General features: G+C 48.0%; 1 protein-coding gene across 2 annotated transcripts; it reads right to left on the minus strand.

Moving 5' to 3' along the window:
- Positions 1-1,526: 1,526 nt before the first annotated feature.
- On the minus strand, positions 1,527-21,068 carry JMJD6 (jumonji domain containing 6, arginine demethylase and lysine hydroxylase). 2 transcript variants are annotated; one of them, XR_013347860.1, is made up of 8 exons: positions 20,679-21,068; positions 18,188-18,576; positions 16,001-16,287; positions 14,595-14,730; positions 13,101-13,239; positions 5,846-5,973; positions 3,064-4,050; positions 1,527-2,315 (listed from the first exon to the last, which is right to left on the minus strand). XR_013347860.1 is itself a non-coding variant. In XM_077833090.1 (7 exons), exons 1-7 carry the CDS (start codon positions 20,805-20,807, stop codon positions 4,014-4,016), a joined length of 1,245 nt encoding a protein of 414 aa, XP_077689216.1. In that variant the 5' UTR covers positions 20,808-21,068; the 3' UTR covers positions 1,527-4,013. The 2 variants fall into 2 exon arrangements, 1 of the variants encoding a protein (XP_077689216.1); XM_077833090.1 differs by having other exon boundaries at positions 1,527-4,050.
- Between the last annotated feature and the right edge of the window lie 1,470 nt (positions 21,069-22,538).

Consider the following 22,538-nt stretch of genomic DNA (forward strand, 5'->3'; position numbering starts at 1 on the left):
CGGATAAGAGAAGTTAGTGGCAATGATAGGGCTTGTAACTGTGGAATGAATCAGCAGGCTCCATTGCCCCCCTCCCAAGAAGAACACACAGCACTGTCTCTGGGAGTCCAGCTTGCACAGAGGTTTCACAGTGCCACCCAAAAGGAAAAGGGCCTCTAGATTAATCTTACCAGAGGCGGACATCTCTCTAGTAAGCAGCTGGGAGAAGAAGTTGGCATTAATCTGACCAGTCAGAGAAAGGAGGAAGGGAAGCCACTACTAGCTTCTATGAAGCCACAGGCTCCCCCTACCCTATGTGTATGGAGCAGGTATCTTCAAAGAAACATGCATCCTATGAACTGTAGTTATATTTCTGACAAGATTTCACCAGTCAGTCCCTTTAACCTGTAACAAGGGAAGAGGTGAACTTGGGATACAACTGATTCAGACCAGCTCCTAAAGAGGGCTAGAAAAGCAGTGCCCTATCTCAGAAGAGAGGACAGCAAAGCTGACATGCAGTAGCAAACCTGGGATCTTAATTCAGCAAGTTTAGGCACCAATACATTTTCGTCTCAGAGCTCAATGAAACCTACCCCTACATTTGGCACAGTTCACGTAGGGTGAATTGGTTTTGAATTGGGTACTTTTGAAGTTATCGCTGAGCAGGTGCCCAGAAGCATTGAACCTTTGTGACTGTAGCACTTGTTAGTGGGAGGACCTAGTGACAGTTTAGAAAGAAGTGTCTAGCCTGCTTAATAGGGGCTTAACCAGAGTCAGTCATTTGTAACATCTTTTGCAGAAGAATCAAAGTGTTTTACAACCATTAATTCAAAGTAGCCTCACAACGCCCCTGCAAGGTACGTATTATTGCCATTTTATAGCTAGGACACCAAACACATAAAGAGGTTAAGCTATTTGGCCAAAGTCACACAGCATGAAAGTGGTGGACCTAAGAACACAACCCAGCAGTCCTGAGTAAGGTTGGCTGGAAAACAAGAATTCTGTTTCACAAAAAATGCTGAGGTTCACATTCCAGCAGGCTAGTCAGTCCCTTTCGCTCTGCTGCTGAAGCTATTCCACTTTGTATAAATCATAAAATATTCAGCAGATTAGTGCCTGGTGCTATAGGCATGTGATTAGGGCACTTACCTGAGATGTAGCAGACCCAGGTTTAAGTCCCTATTATCAGGCATAGCAGGGATTTAAATCTGGGTCTCCTGCATCTCAGGTGAGTGCCTTGGCTATTCTGGGTCTGTCTCTCTGGTTTTGAGTAAAAATTCCACCCTAGACTTGAGGAAACTTCCCAACGAAGTTTTCATGAAACCCAGTATACCTCTATGCAAAGTCAACCTGTTCCAATGAAGAACATTCGAGCAGCTCTAGTTCAGAATCCCAGCCCTTGTACCAGACTGCCTGAACAGAGCCATTGCTTCTCAGGTGAGGCAAGGGATGGCTTTGTGGAAGTCATCTTACAGTTGCTGACACTACCTTTCCTATTGCTAGTTTCAAATGTTACCTTATAGACCATTCAATACGAGGAGACTGTGTCCATTTTAAATGACAGCTTTATTGTCACACCACTGATACGTTCATAGGCATGGAGAAGTGCTCTGCCCTCTGGAGCATCAGACTGCTATTGCTAGAAAAGGAGCAGCTTTCTTGGCAGTGGGAGGCAGGTTGGTTTCCCCACAACAGATTTCAAGTGCTCAGGCCCAGACTTCTTTCATACAGTAAAATAATAAGATGAGGCACAGCTGTAACCATGCTGATGAAGGCAACGGCTAGCCACCTCAGAGCCAGGCAATGGCCGAAACCACAGCCCTGAGAGCTTTATAATCCAGGTTAACCCTTGCCATTAGGAGGGGGATACTCTAATCCTGTAGCCACCGCAGCCCCCTATCTTGTTCTAGGTGATAGCAGCTGCAGCCTGCTCCATTTTATGAAGATAATGTGCAGCATGCAGGCTCTGGGCAAGCTGCCAATGTACCCCCTGAGCTAGGCAGACTACAGGCATCCTTGGCCAGGGAATCTGGATATTTTCACACAAAACCGTCTTTAGATCTAAGCAGCCTTAAGGAAGGGTCCCCCTGCAGGAAAGACTGCAGCAGTTTTGAAGAGAAGTCTGCGTATTTGTGTTCCATTGCCACAAATGCACCCCTTGGATTCCCTGCTTAGGGATGCACTGATGAACCACCTGCCTCACATCTCCAAACTCCCTCCCACTTCTCTGCTACATAAAAAAGTGACTGGCACAAAGGAGACTTGGAAACAAAGGTCTGTACTGCTGATGAACCAAAATAAGTAGGGCTCGCTTTTACAACAGACTGAGTCATATCCTGAGACGAGAGAGGGAACACAAATAGTAAAGGACAAGTTAAAAACCAACATTCAGGGGATCTACTTAATACACTGTATACAGAAAATTCACAGTTAAGGTTGCCAATCTGCATTTTAATTCAGCCACTAGTGCAGTGATTCCCAAACTTTTTACCTCATGCCCCCTTCAGCCACGGCTGGGCGGGCAGCCAGGACCCCGGATGTGGGGCCAGCAGCTGTGTCTGGGAGCGTATCCCCGGGCACAGGGCTGGCAGCCAGGAGATCCCCAGGCACAGACCAGGAGCAGAGCTGGGCAGCACTCCCTCCACACCCCCTGTGAGGGTTGGTCTGGGCCCCCACTGCACCCCCCCCAGAGGGCGTGCCCCATTACTGAAGACCTCTGCACTAATGCCTAGGCATTGCAGCTTATATGAGAGAGAGTGCACTGCCCCTCTGTTTTCAGTTCCCCCTCCCAAACAGCAAAACTGAAATGAGGGTGCAAAGAGAAACAGCCCAAGTAGCTGGCTCTTGGGTGCGGTGTTCTTTGTATCAGCGAAAGATGCTATTCCCCGCTCCCCCACAAGCACAGCCTCCCTCTGGCTGGGAGCAGGCTATAGGAAAGCTTTAACGCATGGGCCCTGGTAAATTAATATCAACCATCCTAGTAGATTGCTTGGGGATGAGAGTTTATCTTGGCACAATACCACTGCAGCTGTGTGAACCCAAGCATCACGTGTTATTTTAAAATGTTTAAGACAAAATACTCACCCCTCCTGTACTCTTTTACAGATTCCAGAGCAAGTGCTGCTCAGCTCCTAAACACATGATCTCAAAGAGACAGCTGCTTTCTGGGGCTGAATGAAGTCTGTAATTCAGTTATGTAGTTTTCCCCCTACACCTAAGGTTCATGGGTAACTGCTGATAGATGGTGACTTTCAGTGGCTTCTACTATCCAAGAAGCCACTCATCTCTTGTTCCCTCAAGTCCCAATACTACACCCAAGTGCCAGTTCATCTTTTTTATACTTAATATGGCAGGTACCAAGCAGAAGTACGTGTATGATCATTGCTGGTTAAGGTGTCACATCTTAGACTATTTGGATTTAGTCAGAGCGTACACAGATTAATATGACCACAAAAGATGCTTCTCACAGATAGCCATTTCTAGTCATTTGAAGTCACCTCGGTGTTCAGAGTACATAACAGAGTTAGTCTCCCTTCCAGCACTCTGGTACAATATACACTGGATGTTTGTGTAGAGCAAAGGTGCTGAGATCCTCTCCTAGTTTCAACATGTGCAGTACATGTAAATGTATGACAGCGTCAAAGCACGGTAGGTTTCTGGATGTAGCTGCTGGTTTTAAAACAGTTCTTTAAAAACAGGTATCAGACTGCTTTCCTTGCCAACTTCATGACCTGTAAGACACATGGCATGTCTTTGCCCAGAGCTGGGTTATTTTCTGATCATATAGTGCACTTTTTTGGGGGTACAGAAGGGCACTAAGCATTGCACAGTCATTTAGACTTGGGAATTCTCCCCAATAGTTAGCAAGGAGTCATCTTTAGTCAGCACATGATGGAAGATAGGAGTTTGGATCAAAGTAGCAGTGAAGACTTGAGAAGGATCATAAGAGTAGATAGGAGCTGAGGGGGTAGAACAAAGCTGGCTGCTAACGGAGCTTCGAGTGGCAGCTGCCTCTAGACGGTTCTTGTTATCTCTCAGGGGTGAGTGCGGCTTCCGCAAGATTCCCTAATCCTGTCAAAAAAAGTACAACTGCCTGTCATGACGATAATCTTTCCTCCAGTATCACAATGCAAGACAGCAGGATGCTGCCAAAGAAAAGGACAACATTTTTTTTTTTTTTAAATAAAGCTGCTGAGGTGCTTGACAAGGCTTAGAAACAATTCTGCTTATATTGATGGTATTCCTCAACACAACTGCAGCAGAAACCCCAGCCAGCACTACAATGTCATCTAAGGAGTTGGCAGAGGTAACAAGCAAATCATGAGCTGCAACACAGAAAGGCCTGGAAGAGACATCTGGGAAACAGAGAGGGGCTCTTGGACAAGGTGCTAACTTATTAGTCTTTTGTAATATATACCAAATATTAAAATGAATGTTTTCACTGCAGGAGGCTGAAAAAATGCAGAAAGGATGGAGCTCTGCAATATAGCTTGCATTTCTAAGAGATTAGGAAACCAGGATCTGTGTTCATTAGCTTCTGCTGCTCATTCTCAGCCTGAAGTCAGAACTGGCTGCTAGAACTGAAATGGACAGTATCATAAGAGGGGATTAGAACCTCAGATGGGAAATAAGATGCTTGTTCAGTTAACTCTAAACGTTTAAGGATAGTTTGGTGTTTTGACTCTATTCAAAGACTAGAGAAGTTGAGTGCTGTATCCCTTAAAGTTAGATAGCCATATATACACTAAATGAGCAGACAGGGGCCTACACGGGCACATTACACTTGCGTCTCGGAAGCGAGGCTCCTCCAGCTGGGTCAGTACTATGTGCATCTTTCTGCTAATTCATCACAGAGATTACAACCAAAAGACAGATTCAGAGCAACCCAAGGTCTGTGATGAATTAGAGGATGCATAAATGAACGTGAGGGGGTTGGCATAAGCAGCACTTTAGTGTGGTTAGCTTGTACCTTCTACCCAAGGGAATCAGCGACAACTGCTCAGAAGCAGGATGGTTTCTAAATCCAGCATTTTGCCACAGCTTCTTAGTAGTAAATATCTCCCAAATGCCTAACACTTTCCGATCCTCCTTACGTTAGAGTCCATGGATGGGAGAAAGGACCATGTCCCAATAAATTCACACCAAGTGAATTCTGTTGTCATTTATTTAAAGTGTCCCCCTCCACAAATCAGCTAAGATCTCAGTCTTGGGCACAGCTCCTTTTTTTTTCCCCCTTCTTTCTTTTTTTTAAAAGTGTTAAAGCAACAAGGCCTTAGAATGAAATTTATAATCTGTTAATCCTTACAAAAACAGAATAGTAGGCAGAACTGAAGTAGTCCAGGCAACAGTGAAGTAGGAAAAACTAAGTATGTAGTTGCTTGAAGCTTTTCAGTTTGGACAATCAGGTGATCAAGACTTGTTCTACGCTGGTTATTCCTCCCTTTATCAATTTACCACACAATTATGCTCCTCAGTGGCACAGAATCGGACATTCCACTTTCCCCACAAAATGCCCCGCTACTCCCAAGGCCACCCCCAGCAATTGGAGCATTCCTTCTATATTAAAAAAATGATTAGAAAAAAGTTATAAAAAACTGTTTATTAAATAATGTAAAATTTCTCCTTGGTACTTTCTTTTTTAAAGAGAAGATCTTAGGTTCCTGTTTGGAGCAGGCCAATGTAATTAGAATTGGGGAAGGAGGGAGAGGAGAGAGGATATCACCAGTGGCAAGCTGTTTCACAATCTAGATAGTCCCCTCATCCTCCCCCCATCCCATGCATGATGGAACAGCCTAACCTAACCCTACCATCTCTGCATTAAAATGTCTTTTGTTTGGAAAAAGAAAGAGCTGTCACATCTGGTCACCTGGAGGAGCTGCGCTCTTTGCTCACACAGTCATCTTGAGAGGTAGTGTCACCATTACCCATCATGCTGCAAGTCCTCCTCTTTTTCCGCCGATGCATCATCCCTTCGGTCTCAGAGCCAGAATCACACTAAATACAGAGAAAGACAAAATGACAGAACTAATCGATATAGGGAAATACAAACCTTCAGTTATTACTCAGAAGATCTGACAGCGAACCACACCTGTGCTAGTACAGTCACCAGAGAAGTTATCGTGCATATTCTTCCCTGAAACATCAAAATTCCTGTCCAAGAGAGCATGTTTAGAGTAAGGGACTAAGAACTAGGACTTCCAGATCTGTTCCTTGCCCTGCAACTCACTGCAATACACTTCAGGTAAGATTTTCAGGTATTCCAATCAGGCACCCAAAAGCCCCTGATTTTCAGACTGAGTGCTCAGAACTTTCTGAGACGTCAAGTCACTTAAGGTGTCTCAAGTTGGGCAACCAAAATCACTAGTCACGTTTGAAAAAAAAAATCTTGGCCCTAAATCTGTGGCCTTGTTCCCCATTTATAAAATAAGGATAGTTTTACTTGTTTGTTTAAGGCTAGATACATGTTTGTAAAGTCAATAAAGAACCTCAGGTGAAAGGTGCTGTGCAAGTACTAAACTAGTCAAATTTTCTCAAAGGCTGTAAAGGTTGGTGGGAACTCAAACTCACCCTCCCTCCCAGTAAGGATTTTTGGACGAGAATCTCTCATTCAGTTTCCTCTGAACACCTCACCTGAGAGAATTAGTTATGACATTTAATAAGAGTAAGTTAATAGATATAGCTACTGAGTGGCAAAAGAAGAAAGTTTGAAGGATGGGAGAGAAAATGAAAAGAATGTTTCCAGGTGTCAGAACGTGACACTGTCTGGCCAGAGAGAGGTGGCAGGGCCTACATGAGTCCCTATTCATGGGAGTGACAAGGTCTCAAAGAAGTTAGGAGTACATCTGTGCAACTTAAAAGCAAGGGAAGATGATCTGCAAGGAGCTGGATGCCAAAACAAATGGGAAGCCAGTGAAGCCACTGGAAGATGGTGAAAGCAGCAGCACAAAGTACATTAAGCATAAAAGCATAAAGAGTCTGTGGTCCCGAGAATCAGGAACATCTCATAGCCAAGTTTGTTTTGGCAAGAGGAGTGGACCACCCCTCACAGAAGACTAAAGCTTTCACCAAGATCCCCACTGGTCCAGTTCTTTGCTTTATACTTGCACACTATTAGCTTCCTCTGCAATTTCGGATTTAACTTTGGAGTCTAACATTTATTCAACAGTTATCTTCAAACCCACTTGAGAGTTGTGAGTCAGGGAGATGGTATGTACTTTTAGAAAAGAAACAGACATGACTCCTTCGACAACTGGTGTGATGCAGCAGGGAGGAGGGAGTGTTGACCTGGGAACGTGGCAGGGGATATCCACTGGGGATAGGAGACCTGAGATCCTGTAACCTGAGCCAGGAGGGGGAGGTAACACCTCTGCCCGGGAAACTGGACAAAGGCTGCAGGAGAGAGCCTGCTGGAGAGGGTTTGGTTTGGTTTGAGTTTGGTGGAACGCAGGGAACCCCAGAGCTGGGGTATATAAGCTCCCTGCCCCTCCAGAAGGACTTGACTGAGGAGTCCTGGTTGTACCCATGAGCTTTGTTTTAGCCTGTGTTCCTATTGTCAAACAAACCTTCCGCTTTACCCGCTGGCTGAGAGTCACGGTGAATCCCAGGAACAGGGGTGCAGGGCCCGGACTCCCCCACACTCCGTGACAACTGGTGGCAGAAGTGGGATGTACTGCACCCCGTGAATGGTGCTTCCTGCAGTAAGTGCCTGGGGAAGAGTAAAACGAAGGGGGATTGACGGGGACCAGGCGGGCTGAAGATTCAGAGAGGGACAGTTTCAGGGGGTGGTTAACCCCTGGGAGTGTGTGACCAGAGAGAAGGACTTTTGCAGTAACAGGGTCCCCTGGTGGATTGCAGCGAGCGGTCCCAGGGGTGGAGGAGTCTGCAGCTTGACCCTGGCAAAGAGGTGGTGACCTCAAGAAGGACTGGCACCCTACGAGTTCTTCCTGGAACCCGTGGAAAGCTGCACAGGCCTGCGAGTGGCCAGCAGGGAGATGTATGCTAAACGCCTTAAGAGTGACCTGGTGGAGCTGTGCAGGCAGAGAGGGCTGCACATTGGGAGGTCCACCAAGGAACAGCTGATTGCCCAGTTGGAGGAGAAGGATCACTTGGATGACTCGATCCTTGTCCCTGAGGGAAGCCGCCCGGTGGACGCAGCGTGGGCCCTGGGGCCTGACCCGGCTGGGAGGGGTCAGACTGCTGCCGAGGACCTCCCGAGACCCTTCCTACCTATGCCTAGGGGAGGGGTTATGGGAAGCTCAGTGAATACCGAGGGCACCCTGACCCCAGCAGCCAGCAGGGGATCCTCCCTGCGGAGCTCCTCATCCCTGGAGCAGAGGCGACTGGAATGGGAGAGGGAGATGAAAATGAGGGAGCTGGAGGATCATGAAAATCAGCGTCAGCAGGAGCGGGAGGAGAAGGAGAAACAGAGGCAGCATGAAGAGAAGCAGAGACAGCATGAGCTGGAGCTGGCCAGACTGAGGAGTAGTGGGGCCCCGGCTGAGGTGAATGAGGGGGGACCCAAGACTGCAAGGAGCTTTAATAAGTGCTTCCTGGCCCAGCGTAAGGAGGGGGAGGACATAGATAGCTTCCTGACGGCCTTTGAGAATGCCTGCTAGATGCACAGGGTTGACCCTGCAGACAGACTCCAGTTTTTCACCCCCTTACTGGACCCCAAATCCGTGGAGGTGTACAGCCAAATGAAAGGGGCAGATGCAGGGGACTACGAACTGTTCAAAAAGGCCCTGCTCCGTGAGTTTGGGCTGACCCCTGAGATTTACTGGAAAAGGTTCCGGAGTCAGTGTAAAATGCCTGAGGTCACATACCTACAACTGGTCAACCGAATGCAGGGATATGTCCCCAAGTGGACAGCTGGGGCCCAAGCTAAAGGGGACCTGCTTGACCTAACTGTACATATGAACAGTGCCCTTCCGACCTGAGGCTATGGGTTGGTGGACAAAAAGCTAGAGAACCCACAGCATGCAGGGCAGCTGGCCGACGAGTTTGTGAACAGTCGGTTGGGGGTAGCAGGGAGGAGTCCCAAAAGAACAGGCCCCCCACAATGTAGAGAGAGTCACCATGGGACCTCCCAGTGGGGAAATATGGAGAACCCCCTCCCAAGGGGAATGCATGGCGTCAGGACCATCCGACCTGCTCGAGGGGACCAACGTGACATGAGCTGCTATCACTGTGGCCAGAGAGGCCACATATGGACCCAGTGCTCCAGGCTCAGGGACAGACTGAGCAGACCCAACCTACACAGGATTAACTGGGTAGGGACCCAGCTGGACGAGGGGCAGATGGCCCAGGCAAGGCCAGCTTCCACCTGCTCAGGAGGGAAGAGTACCCCAGGCCAGCTCCTCCAGAGTGCTGGATGCTCTGGACTCAGGGTTCCCAGTTTACAGGGTGGGCGAGGGGCTGTCCCTCTGGAGAGAGGGCCTTGTTCCCCTGGAGGTGGATGGGAGGAAGGTCAATGGATACTGGCGATGGCCCGGCCTGAGGTGGTGGACCCAGATCGGGTGGTGCCCAATACCTACCTGACCCTGACAGGGGTGGGCGGGACCCCATTCAAGGTGCCCATGGCAAGGGTACACCTGAAATGCGGGGCCAAGGAGGGCCCCAAGGACGTGGCGGTGCACCACCATTTGCCCACTGAGGTTTTGATGGGGGGGGGGGGACCTAGAGGACTGGCCAAGCAACCCCCAGAATGCCCTGGTTGTGATCTGTAGTGAGAGCTGACCTTGGGGAGGGTACCACACCGGAGGCGCAGGACCCTACACTAGTGGGGAGGAAGCACAGAGGGGCATGGCTCAGAGAGGCTGTAGCCTCAGACCTGGCCAGCGAGAGGGAACCAGTCCCCATCCCTTCCCCAGCTGCCGAGTTCCAGGCCGAGGTGCAGAAAGATCCCTCCTTGCGGAAGCTCAGGGACCTGGCCGACCTCATTGTGGTATGGACCATGAGGAGAGGTTGCCAGGAGAGGTTCCTGTGGGAGAAGGGGTTCCTGTACTGAGAATGGGCTCCCCCAGGGGAAGTGGAGTCCTGTGGGATCAGAAGGCAGCTGGCGGTCCCCCAGAAGTATCGCCGCAAGCTACTGTACCTGGCCCATGACATCCCCCTCTCAGGGCACCAGGGAATCCGGTGCACCCGGCAGAGGTCGCTACAGAACTTTTACTGGCCTGGGGTCTTTACCACTGTCCGGCAGTATTGCCGATCCTGCGACCCGTCAGAGGGTGGGGAAGGCCTGGGACAAGGGGAAAGCGCCTTTGAGACCTTTGCCCATCATAGAGGAGCTTTTGGTGGCCATGGACACAGTGGAACCTCTCAGCAAGACGACCCGGTCGGGGAAGAAATACATTCTGGTGGTGGTAGATTTTGCCACTCGCTACCCCGAGGCAGTGCCCTTAGCTTCCATTGAAGCAGACACCGTGGCAGATGCGCTCCTGACCATTTTCAGCCGAGTGGGGTTCCCCAAGGAAGTCTTGACAGACCAAGGATCCAACTTCATGTCGGCCGTGCTCCGGTGCTTGTGGGAGAAATGTGGGGTCTGGCACAACTGGGCCTCAGCTTATCACTCCCAGTCCAATGGGCTGGTGGAGAGGTTCAATGGGACGCTAAAGATGCTGCTGAAAACCTTTATGAACCAGCACCCGCAGGATTGAGACAAGTACTTACCTCACCTGCTGTTCGCGTACAGGGAGGTACCCCAGGAGTCTACCGGATTTTTGCCTTTCAAACTGTTATATGGAAGGAGGGTAAGGGGCCCCCTGGACCTGATGAGAGACGAATGGGAGGAGAAGGCCACTCCCAATGGAGAGTCAGTGGTAGAGTATGTCCTGATCTTCCGAGAGAGACTTGCTGAACTCATGGGCCTGGCCAGAGAGAATCTGGCCAGAGCCCAGAAGCAGCAGCAGGTCTGGAATGACTGCATGGCGTGGGCCCGTGCCTACGCCACCGGGGATCAGGTGATGGTTCTCATCCCTGTGAGAAAGAATAAACTACAGGCCACCTGGGAAGGCCCTTTCAAGGTTATCAAGCAGCTAAATGAGGTAAACTATGTGGTGGAGCTGTCTAACCGGGTACACATATTATCCCAGGGGGAATGTGGTTTTGGCCATGTGTGGACATTGGGAGGAGCAGGGAGATGACCCGTTAGTAGATCTATTTCCTGGGACCAGAGCTGGTTCACCGCTGGAAACAATTCCTCTCTCGGATCAACTAACTCCTGCCCAGCAAGCTGAGATCAGGGGGGTTCTGCATCCGTACCGACAGCTGTTTTCCAACCAGCCTGGACACACTAATCTGACGGTCCACCAGGTGCAGACAGGATCGCACCCGCCGATAAGATGCTCCCCCTTCCGAGTCACAGGGAAAACTGCTCAGGACCTGGAAAGAGAGGTCAGGGACATGCTGGCTTTGGGGGTGATCCAGCCATCTGCCAGCCCTTGGGCCTCGCCAGTGGTGCTGGTCCCCAAAAAGGACAGGTTGATCTGGTTCTGTGTGGACTATCGGAAGCTCAATGCCATCACTGTATCTGATGCCTACCCCATGTCCAGGCCTGACGAGCTCCTAGACAAATTGGGAGGAGCTCGATACCTTACCACCATGGACCTTACAAAGGGATACTGGCAAGTGCCGCTGGATGCAGATGCCCGGCTGAAATCAGCCTTTATCACCCCTCTGGGGCTCTATGAGTTCCTGACCCTGCCTTTCGGCCTCAAGGGAGCGCCGGCCACCTCCCAGTGCCTGGTGGATCAGCTACTGAAGGGGATGGAAAGTTTTGCCGTGGCGTATATTGATGACATCTGTGTCTTTAGCCAGACCTGGGAGCACCATGTGTCCCAGGTTAGACAAGTGCTGGACAAACTCCAGGAGGCTGGGCTGATCATAAAAGATGAGAAGTGCAAGGTGGGGATGGCTGAAGTATCTTACCTGGGCCATCGGGTGGGTAGCGGCCACCTAATGCTGGAACCAGCTAAGGTGGAGGTGATCAGAGACTGGCCCGCTCCCCACACCAAAAAGCAGGTCCCAAGCCTTTATTGGGTTGGCAGGATACTATCGAAGGTTTGTGCCTTGCTTTAGTGCCATAGCCACCCCCATCACCGAGCTGTGCAAGAAGGGGAAGCCAGACAAGGTGGTGTGGACCGAGCAGTGCCAGGAGGCTTTCCGGGCGCTGAAGGAGGCTCTAGTCAGTGGCCCAGTTCTGGCAAACCCAGACTTTGACAAGCCCTTTATGGCGTTCACTGACACCTCAGACACGGGACTGGGGGCGGTGTTAATGCAGGAGGATGAAAAGGGGGAAGAGACACCCCATCGTGTACCTGAGCAAGAAGTTGCTACCCTGGGAGCAACACTACGCGGCCATTGAGAAGGAATGCCTGGACATGGTGTGGGCCTCAAGAAACTAGAGCCATATCTCTTTGGGCAACACTTCACCATGTACATCGACCACGCTCCCCTGACCTGGCTGCACCAGATGAAAGGATCCAACGCCAAACTCCTGAGGTGGAGCCTGCTCCTGCAGGATTATGACATGGACATGGTCCATGTGAAGGGAAGTGCCAACATGATAGCGGATGCGTTGTCATGGGGAGGGGGCCCTGAACTTCCCCAGGTCACTGGTCAGAGTGACCCCGCGCAGTTCAGTCTCGAAGAGGGGAGAGATGTGACGTAGCAGGAAGGATGGAGTGTTGACCTGGGAATGTGGCAGGAGAGTTTCACTGGGGATGGGAGACCTGAGAGCCTATAACCTGAGCCAGGAGGGGGAAGCAACACCTCTTCTCGGGAAACTGGACAAAGGCTGCAGGAGAGAGCGTGCGGGGGGGGGGGGGGGGGTTTGGTTTCAGTTTGGTGCTGGGTGGTGGAACGCAGGGAACCCCAGGGCTGGGGTCTAAGCTCCCTGCCCCCCAGAAGGACTTGACTGAGGGGTCCTGGTTGTACCCACGAGCTGTGTTTTAGACTGTGTTCCTATTGTCCAATAAACCTTCCACTTTACTGGCTGGCTGAGAGTCACGGTGAATCCCAGGAACAGGGGTGCAGGGCCCAGACTCCCCCACACTCCGTGGCAACTGGTTGAAAAGGGTAGCGTAGTCATAGGATAAGGGTCATTTGCAGTGGCAAATCCTTACCTCTGAATCAGAGTCTGAGGAGCTGGAGCTAGAGGAACTGGAGGAATCACTGGAACTATCAGAAGCAATACCTGTTGATTCTTGTAGATCAACTGAATCAGCCAACACTGCCAGCTCAGGATGCTCTTGTTTTAGGATCCTAAACACAACCATCATGATTTGCATTTAGAACACATAATGAGAAACAAAAGAATGTTTTAATTTACACTAGCATACTCCACAAAATCTGTCCATTGCCACATTAGTAAAAAAGCAACAGACAATGATTCGCTAGTAAGGTGCATCACCTAACATTGTGCAACTTCCTGCACTCTAGCTTTGATGGCTTTTTATATAGTTTCCATAGTTATTTTACCTCAATTTAATATTCTAACACAGAATATCAGAGTAGAGGACATTAACAAGGTTTTGATATCAATAAGGTCCTCCTGAAGGGAGGATAGAATTAGCAGTGGTAACGGAGTTGCTTTTTTAAAATTATTCTTAAAGTAGTTAGAAGTAAACTGTGCTTATATTCAGAGGTTACTGGGTGAGAAAAATACCTTGAATTTAAAGGTTTCCATAAGATGCTAGCTCGGGCCACTAGACAGCTCTAGAGATCAGTAAGACATATGAAGCCTTTCACTTCTAGATTAAATGGATAAACATGAGTCACCTCAACAGTGATCTAAAGTTGTTGCTACCTGATGGCTAGTTAGTAGAATCTCAGCTCCTCCCACTAGAGCAGCGTCCATGTCACAAGAACCACATCACAATTAGCCTCATTGGTGGTGGTCTCTGCAGAGCCAGAGAGTGAATGGAAAGGGAGAAGAAGATACTCTCACCATAGTAGTAATCTCTTCAGATCAGGGGAAAAGATGCATCCCTTCCAGGGGATAGCAGACTTCAATCTTCAAGGCAAACCACAGAACTCCCATCTCTACGCCCGCTAACGTAAATCCTTTCACCAGTACTACATTCCCCTTAAATGCTTAGGGCAGCAACTCCCAGTACATTGGATAACGTACCACCTTCTTAAAAAAACCGTGAAGTAACTGATGGAACATCAAACACATGCAGCACCCGTGGAACACGAACCACACTTTGGGAATCCCTGACTTAGGGCATTAGTTTACTAACCTACTGCCTCTACATTTTATCATGCTTGGCAAAGAATTTTCAGATTGCATCGTCTGAGTTTCATGCATATCACTTGAACGCATCAAGTCAGCTCCGTGAGAGGTGAAATCCAGATCAGATCCTTCCCCAAACAGCAAGGCTAAGCTACCAACTCATAGGGGAGGGAGCCAAGAAAAGTTGCTCTAAAAAGCAGGCCATAGTTTAGAAAACATGTCTTTAAAATGACACAATGTGTTTTTCCCCCAAGAAAGTCACATGTGAGTATGTACTGTTAGTGTTATTCCAGCTGCATGTCTCGCTTTGAAAGAAGTGTTTGGACTATCCCTTCAACTACCTGGAAATCAGAAATAGGAACAGAATTTACTGCACCGTTACCTGTACCACTTCCTTGATAATTTCGGCCTCCCTCTTACTGTCTTGTGCCATACCACAGGGAAGTTGGTACAGCTGGCAAAGTTCTGTGTGATGGCAATGGTTGTATCGAGATTGAGAACTACATGCCACCAGCCACCTACAAAATGCAATGCAAGAGCAACTTTTAAATACACTTTTTATATCGTTTACCTAAAGTACTGTAGATACATCTATCTAAGATACTTAATATGGCCCCTATCGCCACAGTATCTGAGCACCTCGCAGTCTTTAATACATTTTCCCTCAACACCCCAGTGCTGTTATTTTACAGATGGAAAACTGATGCACCAAGAGACTAAGTGGCTTACACATGATGTCTGTGGCAAAGCAGGGAACTGAACTTGATTCTCCCAAGTCCCAGGCAAGGGCCCTAACCACTGAAATATCCTTCCTCTGCAGCTAGAATCAACAATAGCTAATGGAGCCCATATTAAGAGGTGGGGTTGTATGTATATTAAGACCTTTCTGTGGTTATGAATTTGTGTGTATATTATAAAGTCATAACCACAGTTGTACACATCTCATGACAATCAAGTTCAGAACACTATAAGCCTCCATAAAAGGCTGTACTGACATACTTTTATAGTACAATAATACAGTATACAATCAGTTGGTTCAACCGCTCATTTTAGGGATTTAAACCTTCGGTTCTTCTTTTGAGTTTCTGAACCCTGATTGTCAAACCTTCATACTAGGGGGTCCCTTCACTCACACTCCAACATCTTCCCCATATGACGACCAAATACAGAAGACTGCCTGCAGGCTTTTTTCCTAGCTCTCTTATTCCAGAATTTCCCCCTCTACATAAGCCCCTATTGGAAAGCTGTAATCCTTTGACTCAGTGCAGTATTAATAGAAATGCTATGCCCTTTTAATAGAGACACTTTTAGAAGCTACGGCATAATCTTTCATTTGAAATTAAAGTTGTGGAAAAACTAAGATGGATGGGATCTGTCTGCATCTTTCCACAACTCTTTCCTCACACCTCACAAACCCTGTCATTTGTTACACTGTCAGTAACCCCAAGAAAACAGAGAATAAGGGAAAGTTATTTGTCTTCAAAGGCCTCTATTCTTTCATGCTTTGATTACTTCCTCACTGTATAGTTTAGTTCAGGATCACTTTCCCAAACACACTGCATGCTGTGTGTCTCATGTCCTGCTTGTTATGCCATCAGTCCCCTGTAACAGGGGAACATATTTCGCATTTATGTTTTGGATATTCAAAGAGCAACACAAAAATGGTTTGAAACAATGTACAGTTTTGGAAAATGGGGGACAAGTGTGTATACTTTTTCAACAAGGATACATATAAATATGTGTTCTCCCATACTACTACAAATTTCCATTGGAGACAGCCACACATACCTGGCACAAAGACGGTCTCGCCTGGTTTTTGCACAATTTCCAGAGGTTTGAATTCAGCGGGCCAGGTGGGGAGCTGCGTCCTAGGGTATATGATACTGAACCAAGTGATCGCCTCATCCTGCTGGTTCCCTCCTTCTTCCCGCGTCACTTTGATCAACTCTCTGGGAGTGCTGGTAGGGAAGAGGCACCAACGCTTATGTCCGTGGACTAAGGCATTCCAAGCACTGGTTCCCAGAGGGTCAATATGAATTCCTGTTCCTGACCGAGGTGGGCCCATTACAAACCATCTGCACATGGGGAAAAAAAACATCCAGGTGCATTACAAGAGATAATTACTTTCTTCTATGAACTTTCCTTTCCATTAAGCAAGCATGTTTCCCTTCCATTTCTACCACAGCCTGAAATTAACATGGCTCTCTATATATTTCTTTGTGCACCCGAAGCAGAGTTTGCAGCAAAGCATTGACTATAGGGATTGTTAGTTTAATACTGCAGCAAAAGGCGCATAACATTTTTTGCCTAGGACCTATACAAATAATGGCAATTGTTTTCTTAGTTTCTTGGAGGAAGGGTTTGTTTATATTACAATAAAAATAGTTTAGAAACCAGAAACTGTTTCTCAGTAGATTAGGATTATATCTATTTTAAGGGCATAAACCACCTGGTGTATAAAATGGTAATTGTGTTTTTCTAAGCTTTTTCTTGGTTGTGAGTAGCATCTATAGATGTATTGTTCTACAATTCTTGTTCCAATGAGGAATAAACAAAAACCATCTTCAGGTAAGGGATAAGAAGATGAAGTTAAAACAGCTCCCATCACCCACATACTGTTCACTTTTGACTTTCTATTCACTACTGCATCATTTACCTGGTCATTGTTAATTCCCCAATAGCCTCATTGGGAAGATATGCAAGTGTGCAAGTCATTTTTCTCTACTGCTTCGAAGGTTTAAAGTTACACCCATCCTTAGTGATCTCAATTGGTCTGGGACAGTATATGAAAATGTACATAAGAATGTTATCATACTAGATACTGATATCTTAAGTGTGGTTAATCATTACTAGATGTCCACAAGAGAAGGAAATAAATGCAGGTTTCTACTTCCTGTGTGGGCAGAAGAGAGATTATGAATTCAGCACTCAAACAAGGGAATTGTGAGGACTATTTCAATAAGATGCTTTGAGATCATCAATTATGACAAGCAAAAAGAAAAGGAGTACTTGCGGCACCTTAGAGACTAACAAATTTATTTGAGCATAAGCTTTCATGAGCTACAGCTCACCAGGTGACAGTGCTGGAAATGGCAAAAAGCCCCACACAAGAATTGTTCACATCTCTGAGCTACATAGTTGGATCGATGTTAACTTTGTACTGCAGGCCAGTCCAAATGTGTGTGGAGCATCTAAATCAGCTTTCAGAAAGACTTTGCTACTTTGAGACAATTACAGTTAATTGCTAGACAGTTAAGGTAAAAACTCTAGTGTAGAAGCCCATTGACTTTTCAGAGGCAGAGCTTATATGAAATATGGAGCTAACATGAACTAGCTAAGTCTAACTTAAACCTGACACCTTCCTAGGACTGGTCTACATTGGAAACTTACATCCCCAACCCTGAGACACAGTTATGCTGACCGAACCCCCTGGTGTAGACAGCATTAGATTGATGGAAGAATTCTTCCATCAACCTACCTACTGCCTCTCAGGGGAGGGTGGATTACCTCTGCAGACAGATACTGTCTACATTGAAGAGCTACAACAGCACTGCTGCTGTAGAGTTTTAGCCCTAGTCTAGACATGACCTAAAATACTGCTTGCTTTAGCAGGTCTGGGCTTAAGCACAACCAAAGTCTCATTGAAGACTAATAGTAAACTTGACCCCAGTAACATAATTTGAAAATTCAAAGGCACTTTATAGCCACACAACATGGCTCTGGGGTAGGTATTATTTTCATTTTACAGATGAGGAAACTGAGGCACACAGCAACTTGTCTAAAGTCACAAAGCAAGTCTGTACCAAGAGCTCTTAACAGAACTCAGGAGTCCTTATTCTGAGTTTTCTCCTCTCTGTTCTGTATTTGCATGATAATCTTGAGATATTTATAATCAAAGTAAATTTAGTTTGCTCATGAGCAACTGACAGAAGAAACTGGAATCCCCATCTCATCGCCACCCCATGGATACTGTACCTATAAGGTGGTCTGCGCTTCTCTCCTGCATATTGGAATAGATCATCAGTGAAGAACGTGGGCACTTTGTAGTCTTCCAGAAGTTTCCTACGCTTAGGGTGCTCTCCATAGCTGCTGTCGAAGATGTAAAGGGGGCTGTCATCACGTGTGTTCTCCATATACTCTATGTAATATTTCATCTTCATCTTCACAGAGTACCCATCATTGTCCTCACCACACTTGAACTTCTGGTTCCTGTACTTGCGTTTCAGGCGTTCTAGAGTCCACTTCTCTTGGGCAGACCAGCCCATCTGAGCATTCAACAGGACTACAGGCTTATAAGGCTTTTCATACCGCTCAACAAATTCTTCCACCGATAAGTGGAGTGCATCTGCCCTTTCCACATTATCCTGTAAAATCAGAGAACAGTTGGGAAAAAAGAACTGCAATGCACCACAAACTGTCTTCATCACCACAGGCCAAGTTTCTAAAGGTCGGTGCCTAAAATTATGTCTACACTATAGCTGTAGTACCATAGTGTAAACACTTCCTACAGTGACAGAACAGGTTTTTTCCATTGCTGTAGGTAGTCCAACACCCCAAGCAGCAGTAGCTAGGTTGATGGAAGCATTCTTCCATTGACCTAGTTGCATCTTCACAGAGGTTAAGTTGGCATAGCTACAGCACTCAGATGTGAATTCGTCACACCCCTGAGTGCTGTAACTATGTCAATCTAACTTGTAAATTTACCAGATGCAGCTTAGGTCTGGCCTACACTTACATGGGCAAATCTAGAGGATATGGAGACATTACACAGACTGCATGCCATTTTAGGCTTCGCCTGCACAATACTGCACTGTCAGCTCCCAACTATAATAAACATCTGTCCCTGCTCCTACACACATCACTATCACGAGATATATGAGCATATTTAAATTTTGCTTAATGCTCTTCACTGTAGAGGTGACGCAAGACGCGCTAGAGGTAAGGAAATCCACAGCCTGCAGCCTGGCAAACAGTTCCCCTTGCACAGCATTTTACTCCGCTATTTGTGATGTGAGAATTTATTTTTTCCTCCCCCTGATACCATGGGGAAGGGATTTAGAAGCTACCTTTGAATTCAGTAGGCATGCCTGCGTTAAGTAAAAATACACACCACCATAGAAAACAGGTTTTCCCAAGTCTCTTGTCAACAATCCTGTTTTTATTATTTTGTTTTTTATTATTCATCCTCTGATTTCCCCATCCTGTCTTCCTCAGACGTTTCTATGCATCTCCCAGACTCTCCTTTCAAGTCACCTAGTTAAATATTGTAGGAGCAACAATCATGCAGCACTAGGGCAGTTAACCAAATGACAATAGCGTTTTTCCATTTCCAAGCATTTTCCTTTCCTTTAAGCCCACATATTGCCCATTATCTACAGTTCCTGCCCCCTCCCCCCACTCATACTCCAGCATCAAAAACGTGCTTGACGAGCTTCTGGGAAGGGGAGAGCTCCACCCCTGAATTCTAGGAGTCACACTCACTGAAGAGCAGCAGGAGGCGCTCTCTCCCTCTCTCAAGTAAGGAGGCAGCTACTTCTTGTAAGAAGGCAACGCGATGCATACCAACCCTCTGCCATGATCTGGCCAGTCCACTGCTCTCCCACAGTTTGAACGATGCCCAATTTAGACTAAAGCTCTTTGGGCCAGGCACTGGCAATTTCTTAGCTGCCTGCAAAGTACCAGCTGTACCTCTAGCTGTGAATAATTTGCTGGCTTCACGGTACTAGACCACCAGTCCGACAGCACTGCACTGCTCTCCCAGTACAACCTCCTGCCTCCAGGTCAGTGGCTCTCAAACTTTTTTTTACCGGTGACCCCTTTCACATAGCAAGCCGCTGAGTGAGACCCCCCCCCCACCTTATATATTAAAAACACTTTTTTATATATTTAACACCATTATAAATGCTGGAGGCAAAGCGGGATTTGGGGTAGAGGCTGACAGCTCATGACCCTCCATGTAATAACCTCACAACCCCCTGAGGGGTCCCAACTCCCAGTTTGAGAACCCCTGCTCTAGGGAACCACAGAGCCACCTGTCCCCTCCCCCACTCCTCTTCATATGTGGGGCAGTTAAAGGGGACCGGGGGTGGGGGGGGAGGTCTCCCATCTTCCCCTTTGCGAGCTCCCACACACACCAAGCCCCTTGCTAGGTGCTTCTTCCTGGGGCATCTTGGGGGGGGGGGCGCTCCACCGTTCCTTTACCAGAGACCTAGGCTCTTAACCCCAAGATCCGAGTTTAGCCTGGAGATCCCATTGCCAAGGAATCAACATCCCCAGGCCAGGCTGCACCGTAAAGCCCCCCCCCCCCTTTTGGAGGAGCTCAGCTCTGGGACTGGGCGTCCGCCCCACCCCTTTGGAGCTCAGCTCTGGGACTGGGCGCCCCCTCCCGGCCGGCCCCCACGTCCACCTCCCCAGGCTCGGGTCTGGCAGGAGCCGACCCCCGGGCTCCCCCCAGCCCGGTCCGCACCGTGCAGGCCGCCGGGCTCAGCGGGAAGGTCTCGCAGTAGTTGTGCCGGGTCCAGTCCAGCGAGTCCTTCAGCTCGGGCCGGGCGCTGCGCTTCGCCTCCCGGATCCGCTTCTTGCTCTTGTGGTTCATGCTCGGCGACCCGGGGCCGGGGCCCGCCGCCTCCTCCGCTCCCGGACGGGCCCCGACAGCCGCCTCCTCCGCTCCAGGCCCCAGGACCCGCTGCTGCTGCCGCCGGCACCGCTAGGGAATCCCGGCCCCGTCGCCGGCTCCGTTCCTGGCCAGGGCCCAGGGCCGCCCGGGACTCCGCCAAACCTGCGGCCTGGAGGCTTCGAGAAATTTCACCCCTGCCGCTACCTCGACCTCAGCCAGACCGGAGCCCCGCCCACGAGCGCCGCGGCGCGATCCTATTGGTCATTGCCGTGTCTTCCGCCACGCGCCCCTGCCCATCCCCAGCAATGATTGGCCGTGCTGGACCCAGAGAGGTGGGGTCTTTGCCGCCATCTTGGGAAGGAAACGTCAGAGGTAGGGGAGGGGACAAGAAGGGAGGCAGCTAGGGCTGAGCAGGGTAGCTCCCTCCTTCACCCATCCTCCTTTCTTGTGCTTCTCTTCTCCGGGTTCCCCCACGCTCCACTTTCTCTGTGCTCTCCCTGATGTCCTTCCCTTCTTCTCTCCATCCTCCTCCACTTCCACTCACTCCCAGCCCCTTGACTTTTCAGACACTTAAATGTACAGAGCAGCACTCTCAATCCCTTCCCTCCGACTCCTAGGGGAGCTCAGGTGACTCAGCTTATCATGGGGCTCTGCAGGGTTAAAATGTGAGGGGGGGGTCTGTAGCCAGTGGAATCACCACAGTGACAGATTAGCTTTTACCTTTTGTAACAACTGTTCCTCTGAGTTTGTCTCTATTGTATTGTTTTCATTGGTTCAATGACACAACACAGTCAGAAACATTGTAAAGAAACCCAAACTTTTTCAACAAGCCATCATCCCCATAAGAACAATATTGATTTGTGCAAAGCTCCCAAACACTGGGTTTTTGGAAATTGAGACTTCTAAAAAAGATGGAATGATGGAAACCAGGGTTGATCTTGAGATCATGGGTTGCAGGAGGGAATTCCAGACAGAGTTCCCTTTAACATAAATTTCAAGAGATAGTTTTAAGTCCTACTAGATGGAAATTTAGGGCAAAATTGTACAGTGTTAAAACACTGCATTGGCAAAACTCCCACTGAAATCAGCATGAGTTTTAATGACAGCAAGAAAAGGCTTTCTGTCTTCCATATGATTCCACTAAGATCAGCAGTTTTCAATCTTTCCTATTTTGTGATCCCATGTTACAAGAGAAAAAATTTCCAGGTTCTCTCTCTCACCTACTCATGAAGAAAGGGAGGGTGGCCATGACCTTCAGCTTGAGCGACCATTTCTTAAACCTAATTTAAGGCTTGATCCTGCAGATTTGCTTATTGGAGTAAAAGACTTCTCACATGATTGTCACAGGATCAAACTCCTTAATTATTGTAACTTCCCACAAACTGAGACAGTAAACTCTTCAGGGCAGGTATTTGGCTAGAGAAGAGATCATCATACACTAATAGCTCATTCTACCGCTCTAGGGTGCCTAGAAAAAATCAGGACCACAATTATGCAATAATCTATGGGTCAAATCCTGCATTCCGTATGCCTGCAAATCTTCTATTGACTTCAAAGGGAGCAGGATCAAAACTCAGAAGGTTTAGTCTGGAGTGGGAGTACAGGATTTGGACTTCAAATGCCCACTGCCATTTAAATCTTTGCTGTTTTCCTAAGGGAACGCGGGGGTGGTGTGGGCCTGGATAATAGCCCAGAAATTTACTGTGCTTT

This window comes from Eretmochelys imbricata, chromosome 14 (assembly GCF_965152235.1).
Source record: "Eretmochelys imbricata isolate rEreImb1 chromosome 14, rEreImb1.hap1, whole genome shotgun sequence".
In the NCBI taxonomy this organism is placed as follows: domain Eukaryota; kingdom Metazoa; phylum Chordata; order Testudines; family Cheloniidae; genus Eretmochelys; species Eretmochelys imbricata.